The sequence below is a fragment of the Anolis sagrei genome, chromosome 4 (genome assembly GCF_037176765.1).
Source record: "Anolis sagrei isolate rAnoSag1 chromosome 4, rAnoSag1.mat, whole genome shotgun sequence".
Lineage (NCBI taxonomy): Eukaryota > Metazoa > Chordata > Lepidosauria > Squamata > Dactyloidae > Anolis > Anolis sagrei.
This window is the reverse complement of record NC_090024.1, coordinates 15,893,392-15,919,488: the sequence shown is the minus strand read 5'-3', so window position 1 is coordinate 15,919,488 and position 26,097 is coordinate 15,893,392. Positions and strand designations below refer to the sequence as shown.

The window sequence follows — 26,097 nt, the reverse complement described above, 5'->3', positions numbered from 1 at the left end:
TTGCTATGGGCTTCAGAACAACCCAGGATACGAAACTACAGTTTGAAGTTAGCCGACTATTCTGGCATGTTTGATTCTTTCTATTTGGTGTCATTGCCTCAGATTTCACAACCTACCCATTAAATGTTTAATTCTTCAAAATGTCTCTGAGTGACCAAGAAACCCTGAAATCCACTGAGTCCTGGGTTGGTCTTTGCTGTGCTGACCTTAGTCCTAAAACTATTCCTGATATAGTTGCTATTGTCAGGTCATTTCTGATCCATGGTGACACCAAGGAGGACCTATCAAAATTTTATTCTCTCATGTCCCTGCATGGGGAGCTGGAGCTGACAGAGGGAACTCATCCATGGCAAGATTTATTCATTATAGATTGTGCTAGAGCAGGTATGGGCAAACTTTGGCCCTCCAGGTGTTTTGGACTTTAGCTTCCACAATTCCTAACAGCCTACCAGAATTGTGGGAGTTGAAGTCCAAAACACCTGGAGGGCCAAAGTTTGCCCATACCTGTGCTAGAGGACTTAAATATTCTTAGATAGACCATATTAATAAAATTCATGAAGCTGAACCTACCAATGTGGAGGACTGACTGCAGTCAATAAATGCATAGGCTTTTTGACTTTTCAAAATACAGTAATCCAAGTGTCACATAAGTCCTTATGTTATAAGATCAGCCATATCTATACATCGGAGGAATGATCATCCAATACTACAGATTTTTAAGTATGAAATATAATAATTATTGGCTACCATGGTCAACGTGGTCAGCATTATCATAATCCCAAAGACAATCCGTCTTGCTGCCTTCTTCAGACCAAGTGTCCTCCGCATGAGGTGACTCCATAGCAGTGCTGTTCATCCAGGGATTAGAAGCAGCCATATTGAAAAGACTAACAAGAGACTTGCGGATTTTCCTTCTCTTCCGAAATATTCTGGAATGAAAAGAAGAACAAAAAAGGGGGAATATAAATATTTATTTATTTATTTACAGTATTTATATTCCTCCCTTCTCACCCCGCAGGGGACTCAGGGCGAATTACAATGTACATATACATGGCAAACATTCAATGCCATAAACACACAACATATAAAGACAGACACTCAGAGGCTATTTAACATTCCTTTTTCTGGCCACCAGGGGCGCTGTTGCTTCACCGTCTGTTTGTGATACTGATGAAGTACTTCCTCGTTCTTTGCATACTTCCTGGAGATTTTTTATGTCCTCGTAAATCAGTTAAATTAGCCTCCCCACATGTGTGGTACCTAAATTTCCTATTTGACAGATGCAACTGTCTTTCGGGCTGCAAAGGTCGACAACAAGTACAAGATCAATCTTTTGCAATGATGTTAGATTTTATAGTTTAATCCATTTTTCTTCACTCAAATTATAATGAATTCCTATTGACTCTCCAATAAACTATTTTCTGTTACCAATTATATCTTGACTCCATATTCTGCTATCTTTAATCATTTCTTAATTGTTGCATTTTATATTTTTAACAGACTTTAGACTGTCCAGAGACTTTTGGGTAGTGAACCTCGATCCATTTCTGCTAGCCGGATACTGGTAGACCCCTGTATCCGCTTTCATGTGCCTTCTGAAAACGGACAGGTAGCGGGATAGTTGTTTGTGGTTTGCAGCCGAAAAATATGGCTACATCCATCCCATTGGTGACAATGGGGAACTTATGAGGTTCCCCTTTCTGTTCCTGGGACCTTTTCCTTTTTTCCTTCAAGGGAACCTGGGTTTCAGCAATGGGGTTAAGGAATCAGACACAGCTTGCATAAGACATGTCATCTTTGTGTGCCGTGTGATGCTCATTAGGGGAGGACAAGCCGTGATCGGCTGCCACGTGGTTCCATAATGGACAAAAAAACCCAAAAAAACAAAATAGGATAGCTGGACCCTTGCTGTTACAGCCATCTGAACAAGTCAGATTGGCTGAAGGGAACCAGCCACTCAGAATCCATGCACAAACCTAGTTTAAAATTAAATTTCAAATACAATCACTGAACTATAGGTAGTTAAGTTTACAAATGGGACTGGTATGGATGCTCATAACTCGTTTAGCAAACTGCATCTAGACTGTAGAATTAATGCCTGTTAACTGCCATAGGTCAATGTTTTGGAATACTAGCATTTGAAGTTGGGTGAGATACCAGCACTCTTTGGTGGAGAAGGTTAAAGACCTTGTGCAACTACAACTCCCATGATTCCAAAGTATTGAACTATGGCAAATAGTGGTGTTAAAACACATACATTCTACAGTGTAGATGCATCCCAAAAATGTATAACTCAGCCAAGGCCACTCCGTAGATTTTTTAAGACGATTGAGGATTTGAACTCTATTCTCCAGAGTTGTAGTCCAATGCTCAAACCACATCAAGACAATGGCTCTCCCACAATGGAAAGAGGGATGACTTTTTCAAAAACAGCGGAACTCACCTTTCCCCCAAATAGAGGATATCTAGGTAGTTGTACACACCTAACCAACTTTTCTTTATAAGTGACACTTGTTTGTGATGGGCTCAGTGTGATATTTCCCTCTTCATCAAACAGAAAACTATCCTCTGTGAGAACGTAGTAGCCATTGGTTAGCAGCCGTGGACTCCGGCGACACACAAGGGCACAACCCATGCATGGATTGACGGAGCAACATCCATGATCCACATTGGCATCTGAATAACTGAAGAGATACAAAACATAAAAAAACACTTGTTATTCATTCACACGTCTCTTTTTAACTGGCAGAAGACAACAAGTGATGCAGACATTAAGGACCACAGTCAACTTTCCATCACCAAACAATATTTTTTTCCTGGACTCTTGAAGATTCATTACGGCTTTCAGATTTGGGGAATAAAGGCAAGAAGAAAAGGCGAATCCATGGAAATTTCTTAAATGACAGCTTCCAGCCTGCTACACAGAAGACACTTTGAAAATCTTATAATCTCCCGCAATCTCCTCTTTTTTTAAAAACTGAGCCTATAGTTTGGTGGGGACTTGAGAGAAGATCTTCTTGGTTCTTGTACTAATGTTCTAGCTTAGAGAAGATCCATAGAGGATTATTACTGTATTATTCAAAGATTTTGTTGTTTACCTTTACGTCACTTCTGTCTGGTTACCCTAAAGCAAACCTATCACAGGGTTTTCTGGGCTGGAGAGGCAATGCCTTGCCCAAGGTTACCAAATTGGTTTTCATGGCTCATTGTAGGACCAAACCCTGGTCTCCAAAGTTGTAGCCCAATGTTCAAACCATCAGAGACACACACATTTATATCTGACAGGGATTTGGTCAAAAGGCTGAAGGGCTTCCCCATGGGAAATATTGGAAGCCATGTCATATCTTTCCATGGAAAGGTCTATCATATTGAGAACTTGCTGGATACTCAGTGGTAACAATCAACATTTCAACACAGAAGATTATTCGCCTACTTTATGGCTGCCTGCACTGGACTCCAATACAGGTTCCACCTTTACAGTTGAGTATCTCTTACTCTAAAATGCTCTAAAATTCAAAGTTGTCTACATAACTGGCTCAGATAGTGACACATTTGCTTTCTGATGGTTCAGTGTACACAAACTTTTGTTCGTGCTCCAGTCATTATTAATATGCAGTACTTCCTTTGTTTAATACAGTTTTTTCAGATGGCTCATTGTTGTTTATTTGTTCAGTCGCTTCCAACTCTTTGTGACCTCATGGACCAGCACATGCCAGAGCTCCCTCTCAACCGTGGCCACCCCCAGCTCCTTTAGAGTCAAGCCAGTCACTTTAAGGATACCATCCATCCATCTTGCCCTTGGTCGGCCCTTCTTCCTTTTTCCTTCCATTTCCCCCAGCATCATTGTCTTCTCTAAGCATTCCTGACAGATGGCTCACTGTCTCCAGATCTGTGGGGATTTTAGGACTTTGTTTGTGGGGATTTGTTGCAAGACTTCGCGTGGATATGCAAAGCTACAACAAATCGTGAACCTATTGAACAAATGTCCTCCTGCAGAACAGAGCACAGAGTTGGACTGGAAGACCTAGGAATTCCCCAGAGAGGACATCTCTCTAAATATCACTAGATCTTTAGGCATATCTCAATAAACATCTTCCAATAGACATATGCTAGAGAATCACATGGAGTACCTTAAAATGTCTAGAGAGGATGTATTTTGCCAGATATGGGCAAATGAAGCTACAGGTCCCAGTCCTGCGGATACCAGGGTTATACTGTAGTTCTGTATCAGTTATCACAGTTATGTAGTAGAAGAGTGGTTCTCAACCTTCCTAATGCTGCGACCCCTTAATACAGTTCCTCATTTTGTGATGACACCCAACCACAAAATTATTTTCGTTGCTACTTCATAACTGTAATTTTGCTACTGTTATGAATTGTAATGTAAATATCTGATACGCAGGATGTATTTTCATTCACTAGACCACATTTGGCACAAATACCCAATATGCCTAAATTTGGATATTAGTGGGATTGCGAGGAGGGATCGATTTTGTCATTTGAGAGTTGTTGTTGCTGGGATTTATAGCTAACCCACAATAAAAAAGCATTCTGAACTCCACCAATGATGGAACTGAACCAAACTTGGCACACAAAACTCCCATGACCAACAAAAAGTACTGGAAGTGTTTGGTGGGCATTAACCTTGAGTTTTGAAGTTTTAGTTTACCTACATCAAGAGAGCATGTGGACTCAGCAATTGTAGATCTGGACCAAACTTGGCACAAGTATTCAATATGCCCAAATGTGAATACTGGTGGAATTTGGGAAAATAAACCTTGAAATTTGGGAGATGTAGTTGCTGGGATTTTAAGTTCATCTACAATCAAAGAGCATTCTGAACCCCTGACAGAATTGGGCCAAACTTCCCACACAGAACCCCTATGAACAACCCCTCTGACATCCCCTCGTGATCCCCCCCATGGGTCCTACCCCCCAGGTTGAGAAACACTGTAGTAGAAACATTTAAAGTGAAAGTAATTAAAGTGAAATCTGATCATTACAATTAGTGTTTTGAAATCATCAGTTGTCGTGTGTGTCCCCCTTTCCTGCTATTTCAAAACATAGCTACCCTAGATTCACATATATACTAGTGTTGCATCATTAACAACATACCCACACATTCTGCATATTACAAGTGTATACTGCAAAGCCCTGAGATTTTCCTGAAGCAGAATGTATCCTTTACAAATTAGCAATGTCAAAAGTAGATTAACAGGTGCCCTGTGAACGAATAATTCACCGGGTTACTTTGTTGATCTCTAATACAGTGCTAAATGATTGCCTTGCAAGCATTTACACAGTGTTTACTGATTAACGGCTGTAGTCATGCATGGCCAGAGGTAAATCAATATTATTCATTTGCAAGCCAAAGGGAAATCAGGTATCCTTACTTCTGCATACAGTGCTTTATTCAAATCCGCAGGTTGCTTATTGTTTGGTACTCATAATGGACATTAACATTTGCACAGGCAGAAAGCTCTGTGGAAACCACAGAACCCCGCTGAGAGAATACATCGGGGCAGAATTTACAGGTAATCTTTATTGAGCTAATGTCCATGGAAAGGAAAATGTTTAAAAGGTCTAGACCTGAGCATGTATCCACTTTCCAAATGAACAGTAATAGCTTTTTCTAAATTGCTCGTGGCTTTCAGTGTACTTCCTCCCAGCAACCACAGTAATAACCATGCAAGGAGGTCAGTATTATTAATATACATATTTCCCAAGGTGGGCTGAAGTCAGGTCATGGTTTTATGCAGAGGCCAGTTTGTTATTACGGAGTTTGCTGAGAAAGAAGCATTCCCGTTTGCAATGAGGTTTGTTGTTGTGTGCCTTCAGGTCATTACTGACCTAGCGTGACCCCATCACAAGGTTTCCTTGGCAAGATTTGTTCCGAAGTTTTGCCGTTGCCTTCTTCTCAGGCTCAGAGAATATGACTTGCTCAACATTAAGCAGTGAGTTTCATGATCGAACAAGGGTTTGTGTTCTGTCACACGCTGGGCCTGTGCATAAGACTGTAGACAGGACATAAATTCTGTGTGCCCAACAGGACGCCGGGGCTGCCTCAGATTAAAGGCCTTTGGATTTCCTTAAAACAGAGTCTCTAGATTGCTCAAAGGTACAACAAAGTTCTTTATTAATGAAAACAAACAGGTACTTTAAAGCTTTCTTAACAGTCTATTGGCTCTCTCTCAATCTTGTCCACAGGGAACAGGCACTATCTTCATAACTGTAACTAATGGGGAAATCCTTAACTTCTAATCTGGGCAGTCTGTCTTTGCCTCTGATGGCGTGGAGCCCCTACACTTGGTACCAACTGCTTCTGGCTTCCGCGAGTGACCCTTACCAAGCAAAGCTTTGTAGACTTCTAGGGAAAAAAGAGTTCAGGTTTCAGTGATGGCTGACCCCAAAGGAGCTGTAAGGCTGTATGATCCTCGGCCAAGCTGTGGGCTGTATAACCCCGGCCAAGCTGTAGAAGACGAAGCTTTCTACAGGAGCTCTTGGTATTATGTCCTGCATGGAAAGCTTCTCTGTGTGGACTGAATCCAAACTGGTTCCTATTCCCTCCAAAACCCAAAAAGGGGGCGGGACCAGGGAACCTAACTATAATTGACAGGTGGCTTGCCCTATGATTGCAGCCAAAAGAAGCCACCTATCTGCAGAGTCCCTGAAACTTAGGACTACAACAAACATTAAATGCAAAGCAAACAAAATTGGAGCTCCTGGTACAGCTGTACCTGCACAGTTTGAATGCTGAAACTACTACACCAGGCAAATTGATTCCCCTGGTTAATGAACACCAAGCTTGAATGCACAGCAATGAAGCACAGCATCAACCATACAGACATTCTGAAACAAGCAAAAAGTTTCAGTTTTTGTTAATGTAACTGTTACCTTTATAACCTGTCTTTACTCCAATGAGCACAGCATGCATGGGTCTCCTGCCCACTTCAGCCTCACAACAGCACTCTCAGGTAGGTCAGTCTGACTGAGGAGTCACTGGCGAAAGTCAGACAGAAAAAGAAAGAGATACAGAGAAAGAACGAGATACAGAAGGGGAGAGGGAGAGAACTGGCAAGCTTAAAGGCGGAGAGTGTATACAAACACAATTCTATTATGTAATCTCCTGGAAATATTTCCAAATCTTTGTCCTGCTTAAAATCAAGTGAGATGCTCAGTTCCTTTCATACCAAAGTTGCCATTCCATTCATCTCTTCGTTCAGCACCACACTCTTGGCTTTTTTAAATAGTTTCAGAAGTGAACCGAGAGTAGAGTTGTAATGTAGTTTAAAAACCTTGACATTACATTAAATGTCCTTTGACCAGTAGCTGGAGTGCCTTCGGTGTTTCTATAAGAATGTCCTCCATTGTGCATGTGGCGAGGCTCAGACTGCATTGTACTAAGTGGTCTGTGACTGCTCTTCTCCGCACTTGCATTAGTGGACTGCACTTTGTAGCCCCATTTCTTAGGATTGGTTCTGCATCTCGTGGTACCAGAGTGCAGTTTGTTCAATGCCTTCCAAGCTGCCCAGTCTTCAGTGTGCCTAGTATCCGGTATCAGTCACTGATAAAGGTTCCAAGTTTTGGCCTGCCACTTTTGGACTCTCGCTTGCTGAGGTGTTCCTGTATTTCTGTAGATCTTAGGAAGCTATTCCTTGATTTAAGATATTGGCTGCTGATATCTGAACAGAGGATGGGCTGGCGATGTCAATGCCTTGGTCCTTTCATTGCTGGTTGCTCCTTCTTTATGGATGTCAGGTGGTACAATACTGGCTAAATAGTATAATTTTTCCAGCAGTGTAGGGTGTAGACATCCTGTGATAATACGGCATATCTCATTAAGAGCTACATCCACTGTTTTAATGTGGTAATATGTCTTTCACACTGGGCATGCGTATACAGTAGCAGAGTAGCAAAGTGCAAGGGCAGCTGTCTTCACTGGGTCTGGCTGTGATCCCCATGTTGTGCCAGTCAGCTTTCGTACAATGTTATTTCTAGCACCCACATTTTGCTTGATAGTCAAGTGGCGGTTTTTTTGTCAGAGCATGGTCCAGAGTAACTCCCAGATATTTTGGTGTGCTACAATGCTCCAGTGGGATTCCTTCCCAGGTAATCCTCAGAGCTCAAAGAAGTGGAATCAGACGGAAGTAAGCTTAACCAATTTGAACAAATAATACAAAATGGAAGGGTTGTAGAGGAGCATGAAAATTTGAAAGGAATAACTAGTAAAATATATAAGATAATAATTGAAATAAAGAAAGGAAAAACAAAAAATAACACCTTCAAGGAGGTCTGGGAAGAAGATTTAGGGATAAAAATAAATGAAACAGAGTGGCAACAAAGACATCTAAAATAATTATCAATACTGGTTAAAGAAAATTATTATAAGTTAATATGGAAATGGTACCTAACACCAGTAAGAATAGCACATATAAATAAAAACTATTCAAAAAATTGTTGGATGTCAAGAACCAGGAACATATATACATTTGTGGTGGCAATGTAAATATGTAAATAATTTTGGGGGGAAAGTATTTAGAGAAATAGAAGATAGAATGAATATTAAAATAGAAAGAAGTCCTATTATAGCTTTATTATCATTATATAATAATAAACCATTGAAAAAAGAGGGAAAAAAGGATAAATTTAATAAATTTATTAACAATAGCAAGACTGCTTATAGCAAGGAACTGGAAAAAAGAAATAAATATACAAATAGAGGAGTGGTATAAGGAAGTATGGAAATTGGCAATAAATGATAAGCTGACATGTATATTAAAAGTTAAAAGAGGTTTATTTATTTATTTATTTATTTATTTTATTTACTGCATTTGTAGACCGCCGTTCTCAGCCCTAGGGCGACTCACGGCGGTGTACAACATATAAAAACAATTTACAATAAAGGCAATATCACAAACAACAATAACAACATCACTATCAATAATACAATTACACTAAATAATTCGCGACGTCTCATCATAGAATCACAATCCAATCTCGTTATCCATATTCCGTTCCAATCATCATTGCCAATTGTTGTAGCACTTAGTCAAACACCTTCTCAAACAACCACGTCTTTAGTCTCTTGCGGAATGTCATAAGGAAACAAAGTGATTTTGATGATGTATGGAGCAAATTTATTGAAAAAGGATTAAAAAATAAAGAAGGAAAGTTACCTCCACAAGAAGAATTGAAATTTTGGACAGATGACATGTTAAAAGCTGTGGCTTGAGAGGGGGGAGGGAGCACTGCGGTGAGAGATAGATAATATGTATAAGCAGAAAAGTAACACTAGATGCCAAAAGTATGTTAGGTTGTATTGAATAATATGTTTTTGCTGTAAAACAAATGTATAACAAATGTATTAAACCATGATAAAATAATAAAAATATTTTTAAAAGACTTGGTTAAATTCACTGAAACTTTCACACAAGGTAATGAAGCTGTCAAAGCTGGCTGAATTGTGTTTGTCCCATTTGAACAAAGCCACAGTGATTGGCACATTTACCATGGTGTCATTTTACAACACAGTGAGAGAGCACAAGCTACATATCAACAGACAAGTGAAAGCTCTGCAATTCTATCTTTCAGACTATATGGATTCTGCATCCACTGATTCAACCATCCATGGCTTGGAAATAGTTGCCCACTCCTTTTCTCTTTCTCGCTATCCCACCCCCTTTTTCTCACACAAAAGCAAGGCTTAATTTTGCCATTTTATTTAAGAAACACCATTTAACTACAGAACTGTACATCATCATAAGCTATCACTTGTGGCCAAGTATGATTGCTTTCCAAGTGTAGGGTTTTGGTAGTGGGTCCGTAAGTGACTGTAGAGACCTATTCTGGACCTGCATGTTCTTTCGCAATGAGGACATTGGTTTCCAGACGTAAGGTTGGCTTGACGCACCTTCCTCTTGCCACGTTTCTCCCTTTCGCCCTCCATTCATGCCTCTTCAAATTCCACAGCACTGTCGAAAACAGTTGACTTCCAGTTAGAGCACTCCAGGGCCAGGGCTTCTCACTTTTCAGTGTCTAGGCCACAGTTTTTAAGGTTGGCTTTACGCCCACCTTTAAATCCCTTTTCCTGTCCACCAACCTTCCATTTTCCATTCTTGAGTTGGGAGTAGAGGAGCTACGTACTTTCGGAGACAGTGATTGGGCATTTGGACAATGTGGCCAGTCCAGCGAAGTTGACTGTGGAGCTTCATCACGTCAATGTTGGTGGTATTTGCATCTTCCAGCACACTGACATCTGTCTGTCTGTCTTCCCAAGAGATTTGCTGGATTTTTCAGACACAGCACTGATTGAATCACTCCAGAAGTTGACTGTCTGTAGATAGCATATAACAGGGTTGGGAGGACACTAGCCTTATAAACAAGCATGATGCTATCCCTACGAATGTCCTGATCCTCAAACACTCTCTGTTTCATTCGAAACTCAGTTGGTGTCGATGTTGACTTTTGTGGAGAGGCGGCTGCCAATGTAGCAGAAATTGTCAACATTTTCTTATGTTACACCTTTAAGCTGTTTTTTTCTGGCATTGCAGAAGGATTGAATAATGCCTGCTAACAGAGCACGTTGGTTTTATCGATGTCCAGTGAGAGGCCAAGGTTTTTGTATGCTTCTGCAAAGGTGTTTAGAGTTACTTGTTGGTCTTCTTTTGGATGAGCACAGACTACATTATCATCAGCATATTGGAGTTCTACAACAGATGTTGCTGTGACCCTGGTTTTGGCTTGGTTTACAGCATTGTACATAATGGGACTGGAGCATTAATGGATTTTGATATCCACAAAGATCCTGGAACCAATGTTCAGCCGATACCAAGAACCATTTTCCTCCTTCTTGGCTTAAAATTGTATCAACAATTTAAGATACCACACATTTGTGGATTTTGTTGTATCCTGTTAAAGAAATAATGCACAGGAACACATGTATGGTACTTCATTAACTGAGGTATACCTGTACTTCCCCATGTCCTTTTTGATATACAAAGCAACAATAGTCTTCAAAAGACCCAGTGAAAAACAGTTCTGTCTAAGCCCCTTTGAAGTGGGTTTGAACTGTTTCAAGGCAGTTTTGGACTCCAGGTCAGGGTTCAAATGCATTTGTGTGTTTCACTTCTCTTTGACTCCTCTATATCTGCAGCATTAAGTCTGGCATCTGTCTAGGAAGATCCGTACCTATGTCTCCTCCACTTCCTCTTTCACCTTCTGGAGAACAATGGCAGCTTCTGAACGCTGTGACCTAACAATAGGCCCACTGATATCTAGAACTAAGTTCTACCAGTGAGGTGGCTCTATCATCAAAGACTTCAGGCTCATTGGGTTGAATGGTCCTCAGTACAAGAAAATATTAAAGAACAACTTCAGTTGGGTGAAGAGAAAGAGGCATGCCGAGAGAACAGTGTAACTCCCTAAAAAGCAGCTGTATGCTGATGTGTACCAATGCAGCCACGTATACCCACAGCCACATCTTCGATTCCTAGGATTCCACCATCAGAAGAACGACGTAGACTATCTACCTATATGTATGGACCACGTTTCTTGGGGCCTTTAGAATCAGTAAGCAGCCTAACCCTAAGCACCCCAGGGCCTTATGGATCACCCGCGGGCCACCCCCATCAGTCGGAGAGGACGGTTTGGATGCCTGCCCCTCCTCCTTTGCTCAACTGTCCTCCCGGATTGGAATATTTAAGCCAGATTGATCGGCTGTTGCTTCATCAAAAGATTGAGATTTTAGAAATATTGACTGGCTTTGAAACGTGTAACCGGTACGAAATAAAAAATGACACTGGTCAACTAATGTACTACGCACTGGAGGAGAACAACTTCTGTAACCTGTTTTGTTGGGGAGCAGATCGGCCATTTACCATCAGAATCTTCAACAACTTGGCCCAAGAAATCATCCAGTTGACACGGCCACTTCGGTGCTCCAGGTGTTGTTTTCCTTGCTGTTTGCAAAAGCTCGAAGTCCAGGCTCCACCTGGCACTCCCATTGGGTATGTTATACAAAACTGGGACTTCTGCCTGCCTAAATTTACTCTCCAGAATGAAGCCCACGTGGATATCCTTAAAATTGTTGGGCCTTTCCTTGTATGCAGCTGTGGGGCAGATATTCTGTTCAACCTGATGTCATTGGATGGGAAATCGAATGTTGGCAGAATCTCTAAGCTGTGGGGTGGCGTCGTAAAGGAAATGTTTACAGACGCTGATGACATTGGGGTCCAGTTTCCCCTGAACCTTGACATTAAAATGAAAGCCGTCACGCTCGCAGCTGCCTTCCTCATAGATTTCATGTATTTTGAACACAGTCACGACAGTCGTCAGCGAATTGTAGCTTGGTGACACACAGACTTTTGTGAAGAAAATCCTTTATGACTTCTGGTTTTGCTCGGTCCAATGTGATGGCCAAGTTTTTAAAGAAGAATATATTATGTAGGTGCTGCAGTGAACATATGGTACTCCAGGCAAGAAATAACAGCCCTTAGTTTGTGCATTGGATAGAAAAGATCTCACATAAAATACCCACAAAAATGAAATTAAAAAAGCATGCATAATGTCACACAACTAGGACTTATATTTTAATAATTTAATATATTTTTTCTAGTATAAATTTAAAATATTGTAAGTAAAATACATAAACTGATATGAAGGTCAATAGTATATGTCTCTAAAACTACATATTTTTGTATCATAGTTGCTTATGTGCCTTTTGTGCTGGTACAGCTTTATTTAATACTGGATACATTGCAGCTAATAACACACTGCAATAAATAATTATTTTAGAATGTGTGGTGTATTTTTGCCTGTGGTGTATACTTCCTGTAAATACTGCATTGTACAGTATTTTGAAAAATATCAAAATGTTACATACTGTAATTATTTTTGTGCTTCATCTTATATAACTAAAAATGTAATATTCATTTGTGGGATTAACATAACTCAAAAACCACTGGACTAATTGACACCAAATTTGGACACAATACACATAACAACCCAATGTATGTCCTTCACTAAAAAAATGATGTTGTCATTTGGGAGTTTAGTTGCTGGGATATATAGTTCACCTACAATCAAAGAGCATTCTGAACTCCACCAACGATAGAATTGGGCCAAATATGGCACACGGGTCTCCCATGACCATCAGAAAACACTAGAAGGTTTGGTGGGTATTGACTTTGAGTTTGACAGTTGTAGTTCACCTACATCCAGAGAGCACTGTGGACTCAAACAATGATGGATCTGGACCAAACTTGGCACAAATATTCCATATGCCCAAATATGAATACAGATGGAGTTTGGGGGAAATAGACCTTGACATTTGGGAGTTGTAGTTACTGAGATTTATAGTTCACCTACAATCAAAGAGCATTCTGAACCACACAGATGACAGAATTGGAGCAAATTTCCCACACAGAACCCCCATGACCAACAGAAAATGCTTAAGGCCATCCAGTTCAACTCTCTTCACCAGGGCAAGAAAATCTAATCAAAGCCCTCCTGACAAAGAGTCATCCAGTCATAAATATAGATAGATATATATGATTCACACATACAGAGATATATAGTATCATAGATTTGAAAGGGACTCCTAAAGAAGGACAGTTATATGTTCCATATTCCAAAGTAGGCAAACCAGACCATCGACACATCAACACTGACAAAGAAACAACAAAATATTACATACTAGCTGTGCCCTGCCACGCGTTGCTGTGGCCTATAGTAAAACTTATCAAAGTTGAGGTAGATATCTGGACTATTATGAAAGAGAGGTCCCTACCTATTCCTTCCCCCTTTTCCTCCCCCTTTCTCTCCTTTCTTCCTTCTCTACCTCTTTCTTTCTTTCCTTCTTTCACTACTTGGTTTCATCCTTCTCTCTTTCCTTCATTCCCTCCCCCTTTCTTCCTTTGCCTTTCTTCCCTCCCTGTTTGCTTCCTTCTTTCACTTTTTATTTCCTTTTATTTCACCACCATCATAACAATAACAATAATGCAATGCATTGCCTCTGGGACCTGACACCTCTCCCATTCCCCCTAAAAGGGTCTCATAGGAACAATAGCATAATAATAATAATAGAAATAACAACCTTTACCCGCCACGTGTTGCTGTGGCCAATCTTCCCTCTTTCTCTCCTTCTTTCCCTCCCTCCCTCCCTCCTTCCTTCCTTCCTTCCTTCCTTCCTTCCTTCCTTCCTTCCTTCCTTCCTTCCCATCTTTCCTTCTCCTCTTCTTTCTCTATCTCTTTCCTTCCTTCCCCCTTTTTCTTTCTCTTCTGCTGTCTCTCTCTTCTTTCCTTCCATCTTTCCTTTTCTTTCCTTTTCTTCTTCCTCTAACTTTCCTTCCTTCCCCCTTTTTCTTTACCTCCCTTTCTCTTTCTTCCTTCTTTCCTTCCTTCCTGTCTTTCCTAGATTTTGACAGGGCGGGAAGGGGCGGGGTGGCGTTTGGAGGTGGCGTGAAGTAAAAGGAGGTAAGATTGGGGCAGGGGAGTGATGGAGCGTGGGGTTGCGTGTGTGTGTGTGCGGCGGCGGGGGGAGTGATGGAGCGTGGGGCTGCGTGTGTGTGTGCGGCGGCGGGGGGAGTGGGGTTGCGTGTGTGTGTGTGGCGGCGGGGGGAGTGGGGTTGCGTGTGTGTGCGGCGGTGGGGGGAGCGAAGGAGCGTGGGGTTGCGTGTGTGTGTGTGGCGGCGGGGGAGTGGGGTTGCGTGTGTGTGTGCAGCGGCGGGGAGAGTGGGGTTGCGTGTGTGTGCGGCGGTGGGGGAGCGAAGGAGCGTGGGGTTGCGTGTGTGTGTGTGGCGGCGGGGGAGTGGGGTTGCGTGTGTGTGCGGCAGTGGGGGGAGTGATGGAGCATGGGGTTGCGTGTGTGTGTGCGGCAGGGGGTGTGTGTGTGCAGGAAGCGGCGCGGCGGGGCTTGGAGTGGGCATGGTTTCCGCAGAGGGAACGTTGGCCGGAAGGCCATGTGCGCGCGCCAGGGAACTTGCGGCTGGGCGCCAATGCGCATGCTCAGTTGTTTTGCCGTTTTCTGAGTGTGTTGTTGTGTTGTTTTTCATTTTGAGTAGATATGTTTGTACCTTGTGGGTTGTGTTATGGGCATGGGAATTTTGGTTAAGTTTCGTTGGGGTTTTTTTGAGTTTTGTTCTTTTGCCGTTTTGTGAGTGTGTTGCTGTGTTGTTTTTCATTTTGAGTAGATATGTTTGTACCTTGTGGGTTGTGTTATGGCCACAGGGATTTTGGTTAAGTTTCGTTGGGGGATTTTTGAGTTTTGTTGTTTTGCCGTTTTGTGAGTGTGTTGTGTTGTTTTTCATTTTGAGTAGATATGTTTGTACCTTGTGGGATGTGTTATGGGCACGGGGATTTTAGTTAAGTTTCGTTGGGGGATTTTTGAGTTTTGTTGATTTGCGGTTTTGTGAGTGTGTTGTTGTGTTGTTTTTCATTTTGAGTAGATATGTTTGTACCTTGTGGGTTGTGTTATGGGTATGGGGATTTTAGTTAAGTTTCGTTGGGGGATTTTTGAGTTTTGTTGTTTTGCCGTTTTGTGAGTGTGTTGTTGTGTTGTTTTTCATTTTGAGTAGATATGTTTGTACCTTGTGGGTTGTGTTATGGGCACGGGGATTTTGGTTAAGTTTCGTTGGGGGATTTTTGAGTTTTGTTGTTTTGCCGTTTTGTGAGTGTGTTGTTGTGTTGTTTTTCATTTTGAGTAGATATGTTTGTACCTTGTGGGTTGTGTTTATGGGCATGGGAATTTTGGTTAAGTTTCGTTGGGGTTTTTTTGAGTTTTGTTTCTCCGTTGGATGCCCCTAACAAATTTATATATATAGATATTAGAAACCTACACTTTCACGTTGCTTTATTTTCCAGATCACCAGACTGGGCCACAGCAACGCGTGGCAGGGGACGGCTAGAATATATATAAACCTTATTCATAGTTAAGGACATACGGTGATGGACGATCTGTGGCTGTCCAGATGTTGTTGTGCAAACTGTATCACTCTTCATTACTGGCTATGTTGATTTGGACTGATGGCAGCTACAGTCCAAAAACAACTGGCGGGACACAAATTGGCCACTCTGGCACAAAAAAATCATCATTCTGAACTCCTTCAAAGACCTTTTGATTTTCAGTTTGGTTTTCAGAAACTGAATGCTGGTTAAGGGCTGACCAGGCCTATCCCTTTTGATACTAATGTTGGAGAGTGGTTTTTGGTCAATGTGGTCCCTGCTCAAAAACAGATTGGGATTGGAACCACTTTTTTAAAGGGAAAGAGATATTGTGTGTAATGTTTGAGCACAGATTGAGTTTTCCTCATCCAAAATCCTGTTTTGAAGTTCAACCATTCTTTGGTGGTGGCTGTGCAACTCTTAGTTACTGATTAGCTCTGTTGAGCAAATATGTACACCACAAAGCATTGCTACAACCAACTATCACAACAGATTTGCAGGATTTTTCGGAGGCAGCGGTGATGGAATCATTCCAGAAGTTGACTATCTGTAGATAGCATATAACAGGGTTGGGATGCTTTGTAAACAAGCATCATGGTAAACCTACGAATGTCCTGATCCTCAAACACTCTCTGTTTCGTACGAAAAACCGCTGCACTCACAGGACTAAGTTGGTGATTTATTTCGGTGTTGATGTTGACTTTTGTGGAGAGGTAGCTGCCAATGTAGCAGAAATTGTCAACATTTTCTAATGTTACACCATTAAGCTGTTTTTTTCTGGCATTGCAGAGGGTTTGAATAATGCCTGCTAATGGAGCATGTTGGTTTTATCGATGTCCAGTGAGAGGCCAAGGTTTTTGTATGCTTCTGCAAAGGTGTTTAGAGTTACTTGTTGGTCTTCTTTTGGATGAGCACAGACTACATTATCATCAGCATATTGGAGTTCTACAACAGACGTTGCTGTGACCCTGGTTTTGGCTTGGTTTACAGCATTGTACATAATGGGACTGGAGCATTAATGGATTTTGGTATCCACAAAGGTCCTGGAATCAAAGTCCAGGAGATACCAAGAACCACTTTCCTCCTTCTTGGCTTCAAATTGTATCAACAAACAATTTAAGATATTACACATTTGTGGATTTTGTTGTATTCTGTTAAAGAAATAATGCACAGGAACACATGTATGGTACTTCATTAACTGAGGTATACCTGTACTTCCCCATGTCCTTTTTGATATACAAAGCAATGATAGTCTTCAAAAGACCTCGTGAAAAACAGTTCTCAGTCTAACCCCCTTTGAAGTGGGCTTGAACTGTTTCAAGGCAGTTTTGGACTCCAGATCAGGGCTCACACGCATTTGTGTGTTTCACTTCTCTTTGACTCCTCTATATCTGTAGCATTAAGTTTGGCATCTGTCTAGGAAGATCCGTACCTATGTCTCCTCCACTTCCTCTTTCACCTTCTGGAGAACAATGGCAGCTTCTGAACGCTATGACCTAACAATAGGCCCACTGATATCTAGAACTAAGTTCTACCAGTGAGGTGGCTCTATCATCAAAGACTTCAGGCTCATTGGGTTGAATGGTCCTCAGTACAAGAAAATATTAAAGAACAACTTCAGTTGGGTGAAGAGAAAGAGGCATGCCGAGAGAACAGTGTAACTCCCTAAAAAGCAGCTGTATGCTGATGTGTACCAATGCAGCCACGTATACCCACAGCCACATCTTCAATTCCTAGGATTCCACCATCACAAGAACGACGTAGACCATCTACCTATACGCCTGGACCACGTTTCTTTGGGCCTTTAGAATCAGTAAGAAGCCTAACCCAAAGCACCCCAGGGCCTTATGGATATCCTGCAGGTCACCCCCATCAGCCGAAGACGGTTTGGATGCCTGCCCCTCCTCCTTTGCCCAACTGTCCTCCCGGATTGGAATATTTAAGCCAGATTGATCGGCTGCTGCTTCATCAAAGGATTGAGATTGTAGAAATATTAACTGCCTTTGAAACGTGTAACCGCTACGAAATAAAAAATGACACTGGTCAACTAATGTACTACGCACTGGAGGAGAACAACTTTTGTACCCTGTTTTGTTGTGGAGCAGATCGGCCATTTACCATCAAAATCTTCAACAACTTGGGCCAAGAAATCATCCAGTTGACACGGCCACTTCGGTGCTCCAGGTGTTGTTTTCCTTGCTGTTTGCAAAAGCTCGAAGTCCAGGCCCCACCTGGCACTCCCATTGGGTATGTTATACAAAACTGGGACCTCTGCCTGCCTAAATTTACTCTCCAGAATGAAGCCCACGTGGATATACTTAAAATTGTTGGGCCTTTCCTTGTATGCAGCTGTGGGGCAGATATTCTATTCGACCTGATGTCACTGGATGAGGAATCGAATGTTGGCAGAATCTCTAAGCTGTGGGGTGGCCTCGTGAAGGAAATGTTTACAGACGCTGATGACATTGGGGTCCAGTTTCCCCTGGACCTTGACGTTAAAATGAAAGCCGTCACGCTTGCAGCCGCCTTCCTCATAGATTTCATGTATTTTGAACACAGTCACGAGAATCGTCAGCGAATTGTAGCTTGGTGACACACAGACTTTTGTGAAGAAAATCCTTTACTACTTCTGGTTTTGCTCGGTCCAATGTGATGGCCAAGTTTTCAAAGAAGAATATATTATGTAGGTGCTGTAGTGAACATATGGTACTCCAGGCAAGAAATAACGGACCTTAGTTTGTGCATTGGATAGAAAAGATCTCACATAAAATACCCACAAAAATGAAATTAAAAAAGCATGCATAATGTCACACAACTAGGACTTATATTTTATAATTTAATATATTTTTCTAGTATAAATTTGAAATATTGTAAGTAAAATACATAAACTGATATGAAGGTCAATGGTATATGTCTCTAAAACTACATATTTTTGTATCATAGTTGCTTATGTGCCTTTTGTGCTGGTACAGCTTTATTTAATACTGGATACATTGCAGCTAATAACACACTGCAATAAATAATTATTTTAGAATGTGTGGTGTAATTTTGCCTGTGGTGTATACTTCCTGTAAATACTGCATTATATTTTGAAAAATATCAAAATGTTACATACTGTAATTATTGTTTTGTGTTTCTCATATATATATATATATATATATATATATATATATATATCCTTGTATTACACACACATACCCCTTATTCTTAGTTAAGGACATACGGTGATGGCCAATCTGTGGCTGTCCAGATGTTGTTGTGCAAACTGTATCACTCTTCATTACGGGCTATGTTGATTTGGACTGATGGCAGTTACAGTCCAAAAACAACTGGAGGGACACAAATTGGCCACTCTGGCACAAAGAATCATCATTCTGAACTCCTTCAAAGACCTTTTGATTTTCAGTTAGGTTTTCAGAAACTGAATGCTGGTTAAGGGCTGACCAGGCCTATCCTTTTTGATACTAATGTTGGAGAGTGGTTTTTGGTCAAAGTAGTCCCTGGTCCAAGTGGTCTCTGGTCCAACTGGGCCCTGGTCAAAAACAGATTGGGACTGGAACCACTTTTTTAAAGGGAAAGAGATATTTGTAGTGTTTGAGTACAGATTGAGTTATCCTCATCCAAAATCCTGTTTTGAAGTTCAACCATTCTTTGGTGGTGGTTGTGCTACTTAGTTAGTGATTAGCTCTGTTGAGCAAAGATGTACACCACAAAGCATTGCTACAACCATCTATCACAACTTCCTGGATTTGTTTTGAATAGGAGGAAGATTCTTGAGTCTGTTTTTACCATCTTAATACCTTCCTCATTCTGAAAGAGCCCTTGGTCTTAAAATGCATTCACAGATTTAGGCATGTGCAGGGCATAGGAAGTATTTATCATTTATTTATTTATTTCGGACATTTATATCCCGTCCTATCTTGACCTTGGCAAAGGGACTCAGGGCAGCTAACAAACTGGCACCCCATGATGATGCCGAGAGCCAAAAACATAAATATACAATTTAAATAACAATATAGCAATGAAACAGTATAAAACAGTATAAAAACAATCAAACAGTCAACATATTGTCGAAGGCTTTCATGGCCGGAATCACTGGGTTGTTGTAGTTTTTTTCGGGCTATATGGCCATGTTCTAGAGGCATTCTCTCCTGATGTTTCGCCTGCATCAATGGCAAACATCCTCACTACCTCTGAGGATGCTTGCCATAGATGCAGGCAAAACGTCAGAAGAGAATGCCTCTAGAACATGGCCATATAGCCAGAAAAAACCTACAACAACCCAGAAACAGTTAACAGTCACCGGTTTAAGTCATTGTCCAAGGAGTAGTCAGTCAGTTCCATAAAAGCCGTCATGTCAGCAGGTCAACCTAATCTACAAAGGCCTGTTCCCATAGTCAAGATTTATGAAACGTCAAGAGGGATGCAGCAGATCTAATTTCACTTGGGAGGGAGTTCCACAGCCGAGGGGCCACCACAGAAAAGGCCCAAAAAGTTATTTTTGAAGGTAATGCTTTCACTTGTTATAAGATTCAAGAGGTAACTTGCTGTTCTCAGTTTTTGGTTGGGGCCTCTTTAAAGCACGAGCTGGGAAGGTTGGAGCCCCGAAAAATCAGGCCATTATTTGGGGTGGGAGCTTCCCACCTTCCCAGGCTTTAAGGAGGCTTCCATTCTTCTCACCTGGCACCTGCTGTTCCTACTCTAGAGTAAGATGTGCTCGACTGCAGGCACTCACAGGTGCGCTCACTTTCCAAGCCTGCCTCACATGCCATGCACGCACTCTCCTTGGAAAGAGAGTGCGTGTGTGGCATGGCGTGAAGGTGGACCCGGAAAGCGCAAACGCCTGCCAGTGCCTGCAGCCAGGCACCTTTTACTGTATAATAAGAGGCGCTCATCTGCAGGCGAGCTCCAGGCCTGCATGCACGCCCCGCCACACACGCACTCTCTTTCCAAGACAAGGATTTCGTGTTGAGCAAATTTTTGTGTGGGGAGGGAGCTTCCTGTTTTGTGCTCCCGAAGAAATGGAAGACTTGAGAGAAATGGTAGGAATGAATTCTATGCACAACTCCACAAAATATATCTAAAAGTAACCATGAAATGTAATTACAGTAGAAAGGTTGCCCTTTGTAACTGCACCTAACATATTGTGTCATTACACTATAATTGCCAAAAAATAAATTGTTACAAGTAATGATAGAAACAAGTGTCCCTAGTGGCGCAGTGGGTTCAAGCGCTGAGCTGCTGAGCTTGTTGAACAAAAGTTTGCAAGTACGAATCCGGGGAGCGGCATGAGCTTCCGCTGTCAGCCCCAGCTTCTGCCAACCTAGTAGTTCGAAAACATGCAAATGTGAGTAGATCAATAGGTACCGCTCCGGTGGGAAGGTAATGGCGCTCCATGCAGTACACCCGGCCACATGACCTAGGAGGCGTCTGCGGACAATGCCGGCTCTTCGGCTTAGAAATGGAGATGAGCACCACACCCCAGAGTCGGACACGACTGGACTTAATGTCAGGGGAAAACCTTTATCTTTTTAATTATAGAAAAGGGGAAGACTTGGGACAGGAACCTCTGCTTTAGAACACTAAAGGGATATCGTATTTGGTGAGTAAGAAAGCATTTGGAGAAGGGGGAGACCACAGTAAACAGATTCAATGAAAGAAGCTGCAAGCCTGAATTTGGAAAGCCTGGCCAGAGTAGTTGATTTGAGAACTTGGAGGTTTCTCATCCATAAAGTCAATACTACTCGACTACTGCAACGCTCTCTACGTGGGGCTGCCCTTGAAAACGGCCCGGAAGCTTCAGCTAGTCCAACGCGCGGCAGCCATGTTGTTAACGGGAGCAGGACACAGAGAGCATACAACGCCCCTGTTGTCCCAGCTCCACTGGCTGCCGATTCGCTACCGGGCCCAATTTAAGGTGCTGGTGTTATCCTACAAAGCCCTAAACGGTTCCGGCCCAAAATACCTTGCAGACCGCATCTCGGCCTACGAGCCCACGAGGGCCTTGAGATCGTCCGGGGAGGCCCTTCTCTCGGTCCCGCCTGCCTCACAGGCACGTCTGGCGGGGACGAGAGAGCGGGCCTTCTCGGTGGTGGCCCCCCGGCTGTGGAACACCCTCCCTGTTGAAGTTAGGCAGGCGCCCTCCTTGATGGCCTTTCGTAAGGGCCTGAAGACATGGCTCTTCGAGCAGGCATTCAACTGAGTGTATCTTGAACGACACTGGAACGAACTAGGACTATGAATTTTGGCTATGACCCCAGGACTTGACGAAGCGGATTTTTAGTATAAGTATATGTTATGTGTGTATTGTCTGGTTTGTATTGTCGAGATTTATTGTACACTGTCCTTTTTGTTGTTGTTCACCGCCCCGAGTCGCCCTTGGGCTGAGAGGGGCGGTCAATAAATGCAAAAAATAAATAAATAAATAAATAAATACAAGTTGAAGTTGATTTCATGGCAATTAGCAACAATTGATATGCATTTTTCTTTTTCATTTTGCAACCAAAAAAGCAAGACAATTAATAAATCTATAAAACTTAATTAGGATTAGTATAATCTAGCACATACATACATGCCTGGAGATAAATCACTCTGGATACAGTGGTGCATATTTCCAAATTACTCTTGATACAGTGAGATGGATTTCCAAATGTGAAAAAGGATTGCACTGCTCAATCTAGTATAAATTGAAAATTCACAGTCTAGCTTTTCACCATTTCAGTCAAAGGACCAAACGAGATAGTTTGCCCCTTAGGCTTGAGTGACTGTGAATCTCTCTACTCTACATAGACCTGCAATACACACAGAAGCCCTCATATTAGCCGTAAATGGAACAACCTTTTGCTAAACTATCTGACAAAATCTTTGTTAAGCAAAAAACTTTATATCAAGTTGCCCAGACCTGGTAAAGCCATCTTCCCCGCTACAGAAGTAAACCAGCGGTTTCTCCATCTGCAGAATTAGACTTTCACTGTAGATTGAAACTGTCCAGTGCAATCTGTTTATGATGCTTCCTGCAGCTGAAGAGCAAAGGGAACTTTGATGGGACAGAAGGGGAGATGCTGAAAAGCTTGCTTGTTTCTTTTTGAAAACGGGCTGTGCAATAGGAAATGCAGCCAGAGAATGAGGTCATGTTTCCTGCCAAGTCTAGCCTAGCCTCACATTGCACGCATTCCTTTAGAAGCGTCTTTTGAAGATGAAGATTAGCCCAGTGAAGAACTGTTGCTTATTAAGATATCAACGGCTATAAATATAGGAGACATTTGTGTTGCATGGTTTATGGCAAAGAATGGTTCAGAGCACAGTACGCAATCCCAAAAGCAATGGAAAGTAATGAAGATTTAATTGTGTTGGAGTTCAGCCTGTGATGGTGTTTCAGGATCAGGGTGCTTTGGATGTGGAGAATGATGCAAATGAGGTTCAAGATGGCAATTGTTTGGTCAGTGATATTGATGCATTGAATGACAGAGAGACACTTGTCCAAAGTGTAGTTTCCCATGCGAATGTTCCTACAGGGCACAAGGATGATGGTTTACTCCCTGAATTGCTCCCAGAGAGTTCCCAGGATTTGGGGCTTGAAAACAACTCGGCATCTGCAGAAACTAATGAGCATATAGATAGGCGGGCGGAAATTAGTCAAAATAGACAGGCCGAGCAATGCCTTCGGTATTCTGTCAGGCTTGAACAGAAAAAGATAAGGGCCACTCAAGGAAAGTGAAACCAGTTTTTGAGTGCTTGGAAAGGTTTAAAAGTTCCAAGCATGGAAAATACAGTCAGATGAAGCATTGTTTAGAACAGGGGTCTTCAAACTTTTTAAACAGAGGGCCAGGTCACAGTCCCTCAAACTGTTGGAGGGCCAGATTATAATTTGGAAAAAAATATGAATGAATTCCTATGCACACTGCCCATATCTTATTTGTAGTGCAAAAACACTTTAAAAGAATACAATACTTAAAATGAAGAACAATTTTAGAAAATATAAACTTATTACTATTTCAGTGGGAAGTGTGGGCCTGCTTTTGGCTAATGAGACAGGATTGTTGTTGTTGTTGTGTGCTTTCAAGTCGTTTCAGACTTATGTTGACCTTGATTGAGGGCTGGGTAAATGACCTTGGAGGGCCGTATCCGGCCCCCGGGCCTTAGTTTGAAGACCCCTGGTTTAGAATCATGCTAAGTTCTTGTCTTCGGCTTATAGAAGCCTTGCTTGGAAGATTAATGCTTAAGGATTTCTTGTTTCCTGGTTTGGTTTTTCTCTCTTGTGATTACCTGCTCATGCCTTCGTTCAACGTTTCCTGGTTCTTTGGATTTTGTTAGAGAGGTGTGGACTTTGTTTTCGGACTTTGCTGAACTTTACCTTGGACTAATTTTGTTTCTGCTTATCTTCTTACCTAATTGGATTTACCTATTCCTTTAAAGTGCCTTTTTTACTTTGCTGCTTTTATTTATCTTCAATAAAAGGATTTTTTTCCCTATTCAACGTGTGGTGTTTTAAAATCAGAGGGTTATTCCTGTCCTGGAGTGCAACAAGTTGGGCCTGAGGGATAGTATTGGACACACAAGAAGCTACGGATCACTTAAATCAGGCCTCTTCAACCAGTCGCCCTCCAAGTGTTTTGGCCTCCAACTCCCAGAAGCCCTTGTTCCATGGTCAGGAATTATGGGAGCTGGAGGCCAAAATACCTGGAGGGCCACAGGTTGAAAAGGCCAGGTTTAGAGCTTGGAAATGTAAGTTGTTTGGTGACAGCTTTCAGAATTTCCTAGCCATTGGTCAAAACAGTGGGGATATTGTAGGATGATAAAGAAAGAATAACACCCAAAAACAGGAATTCCAGACAAGAAACAATCAGGGCCAGGTAATCACTTCCCTACAAAGCATTCCCCCAAGCAGGAAGCAGCCAAACCTTGAAGCTGAAAGGCATTCAATGTTAATCAAGGTGATCAATTTCTAACCCCCAAGCTATTATGCAACACTTAAGCAGGTTGGTATTACAATTCTGCGGGTCTTCTGATGTCTGAGGTGGAGTACCCATTGGCCTGATAGAGTTTTGGCGCACAATACTCGTGAACTCACGATCGTGTTAAAAAAATCAAGTATGGATCATTGATGTTCCAATCCCAGGTGACAGCCGGATTGACGAGAAGCACCTGGTAAAGATGACACAATATGAAGATTTAAAGATCGAACTGCAAAGACCCTGGCACAAGCCAGTCAGGGTGGTCTCAGTGGTGATCGGCACACTGGGTGCAGTGCCTAAAGACCTTGACTTGCACTTAAACACAATCGGCACTGACAAAATTACCATCTGCCAGCTGCAGAAGGCCACAGATCCGCATATATCACACAGTCGATACATCACACAGTCCTAGGCACTTGAGAAGTGTCCAACGTGTGATCCGATACAACAGCCAGCAGAGTGACCTTGTCTGCTGTGTACTAATCTTTTTGTGTTTCAAATAATAAATCTATATAAATAAAAATGTAATGTTTATTTGTGGGATTAACAGAACTCAAAAACCACTGGACGAATCGACACCAAATTTGGACACAAGACATCTAATAACCCAATCTATGTCCTTCACACACAAAAAAAATGATTTTGTCATTTGGGAGTTGTAGTTGCTGAGATTTATAGTTCACCTATAATCACAGAGCATTCTGAACCCCAGCAATGATAGAATTGGGCCAAACCTTCCACACAGAACCCCCATGACCACCAGAGTGGGCTACAGCAACGCGTGGCGGGGACAGCTGTTGTTGTTCATTCGTTCAGTCGTCTCCGACTCTTCGTGACCTCATGGACCAGCCCACGCCAGAGCTCCCTGTCGGCCGTCACCACCCCAGCTCCTTCAGGGTCAGTCCAGTCACTTCAAGGATGCCATCCATCCATCTTGTCCTTGGTCGCCCCTCTTCCTTTTGCCTTCCACTTTCCCCAGCATAATTGTCTTCTCTAGGCTTTGCTGTCTCCTCATGTTGTGGCCAAAGTACTTCAACTTTGTCTCTAGTATCCTTCCCTCCAATGAGCAGCCAGGCTTTATTTCCTGGAGGATGGACTGGTTGGATCTTCTCGCAGTCCAAGGCACTCTCAGAACTTTCCTCCAACACCACAGTTCAAAAGCATCTATCTTCCTTCGCTCAGCCTTCCCTAAGGTCCAGCTCTC

At 42.1% G+C, this 26,097-nt stretch overlaps 1 protein-coding gene and 2 pseudogenes across 1 annotated transcript in view; 2 read left to right on the top strand and 1 right to left on the bottom strand.

Annotated features, from left to right (window-relative positions):
- The window catches only part of TMEM71 (transmembrane protein 71), a 29,330-nt gene extending 6,259 nt beyond the window's left edge, over positions 1-23,071 (bottom strand). The window contains 4 exon segments of the mRNA XM_060771708.2: positions 748-929; positions 2,484-2,684; positions 22,841-22,983; positions 22,985-23,071. Of these exon segments, the coding sequence (XP_060627691.2) occupies positions 748-929; positions 2,484-2,684; positions 22,841-22,983; positions 22,985-23,071 (613 nt within the window).
- LOC132772684 (phospholipid scramblase 1 pseudogene) lies at positions 11,603-12,367 on the top strand (annotated as a pseudogene).
- LOC132772686 (phospholipid scramblase 1 pseudogene) lies at positions 17,276-18,587 on the top strand (annotated as a pseudogene).
- Positions 23,072-26,097: the final 3,026 nt, after the last annotated feature.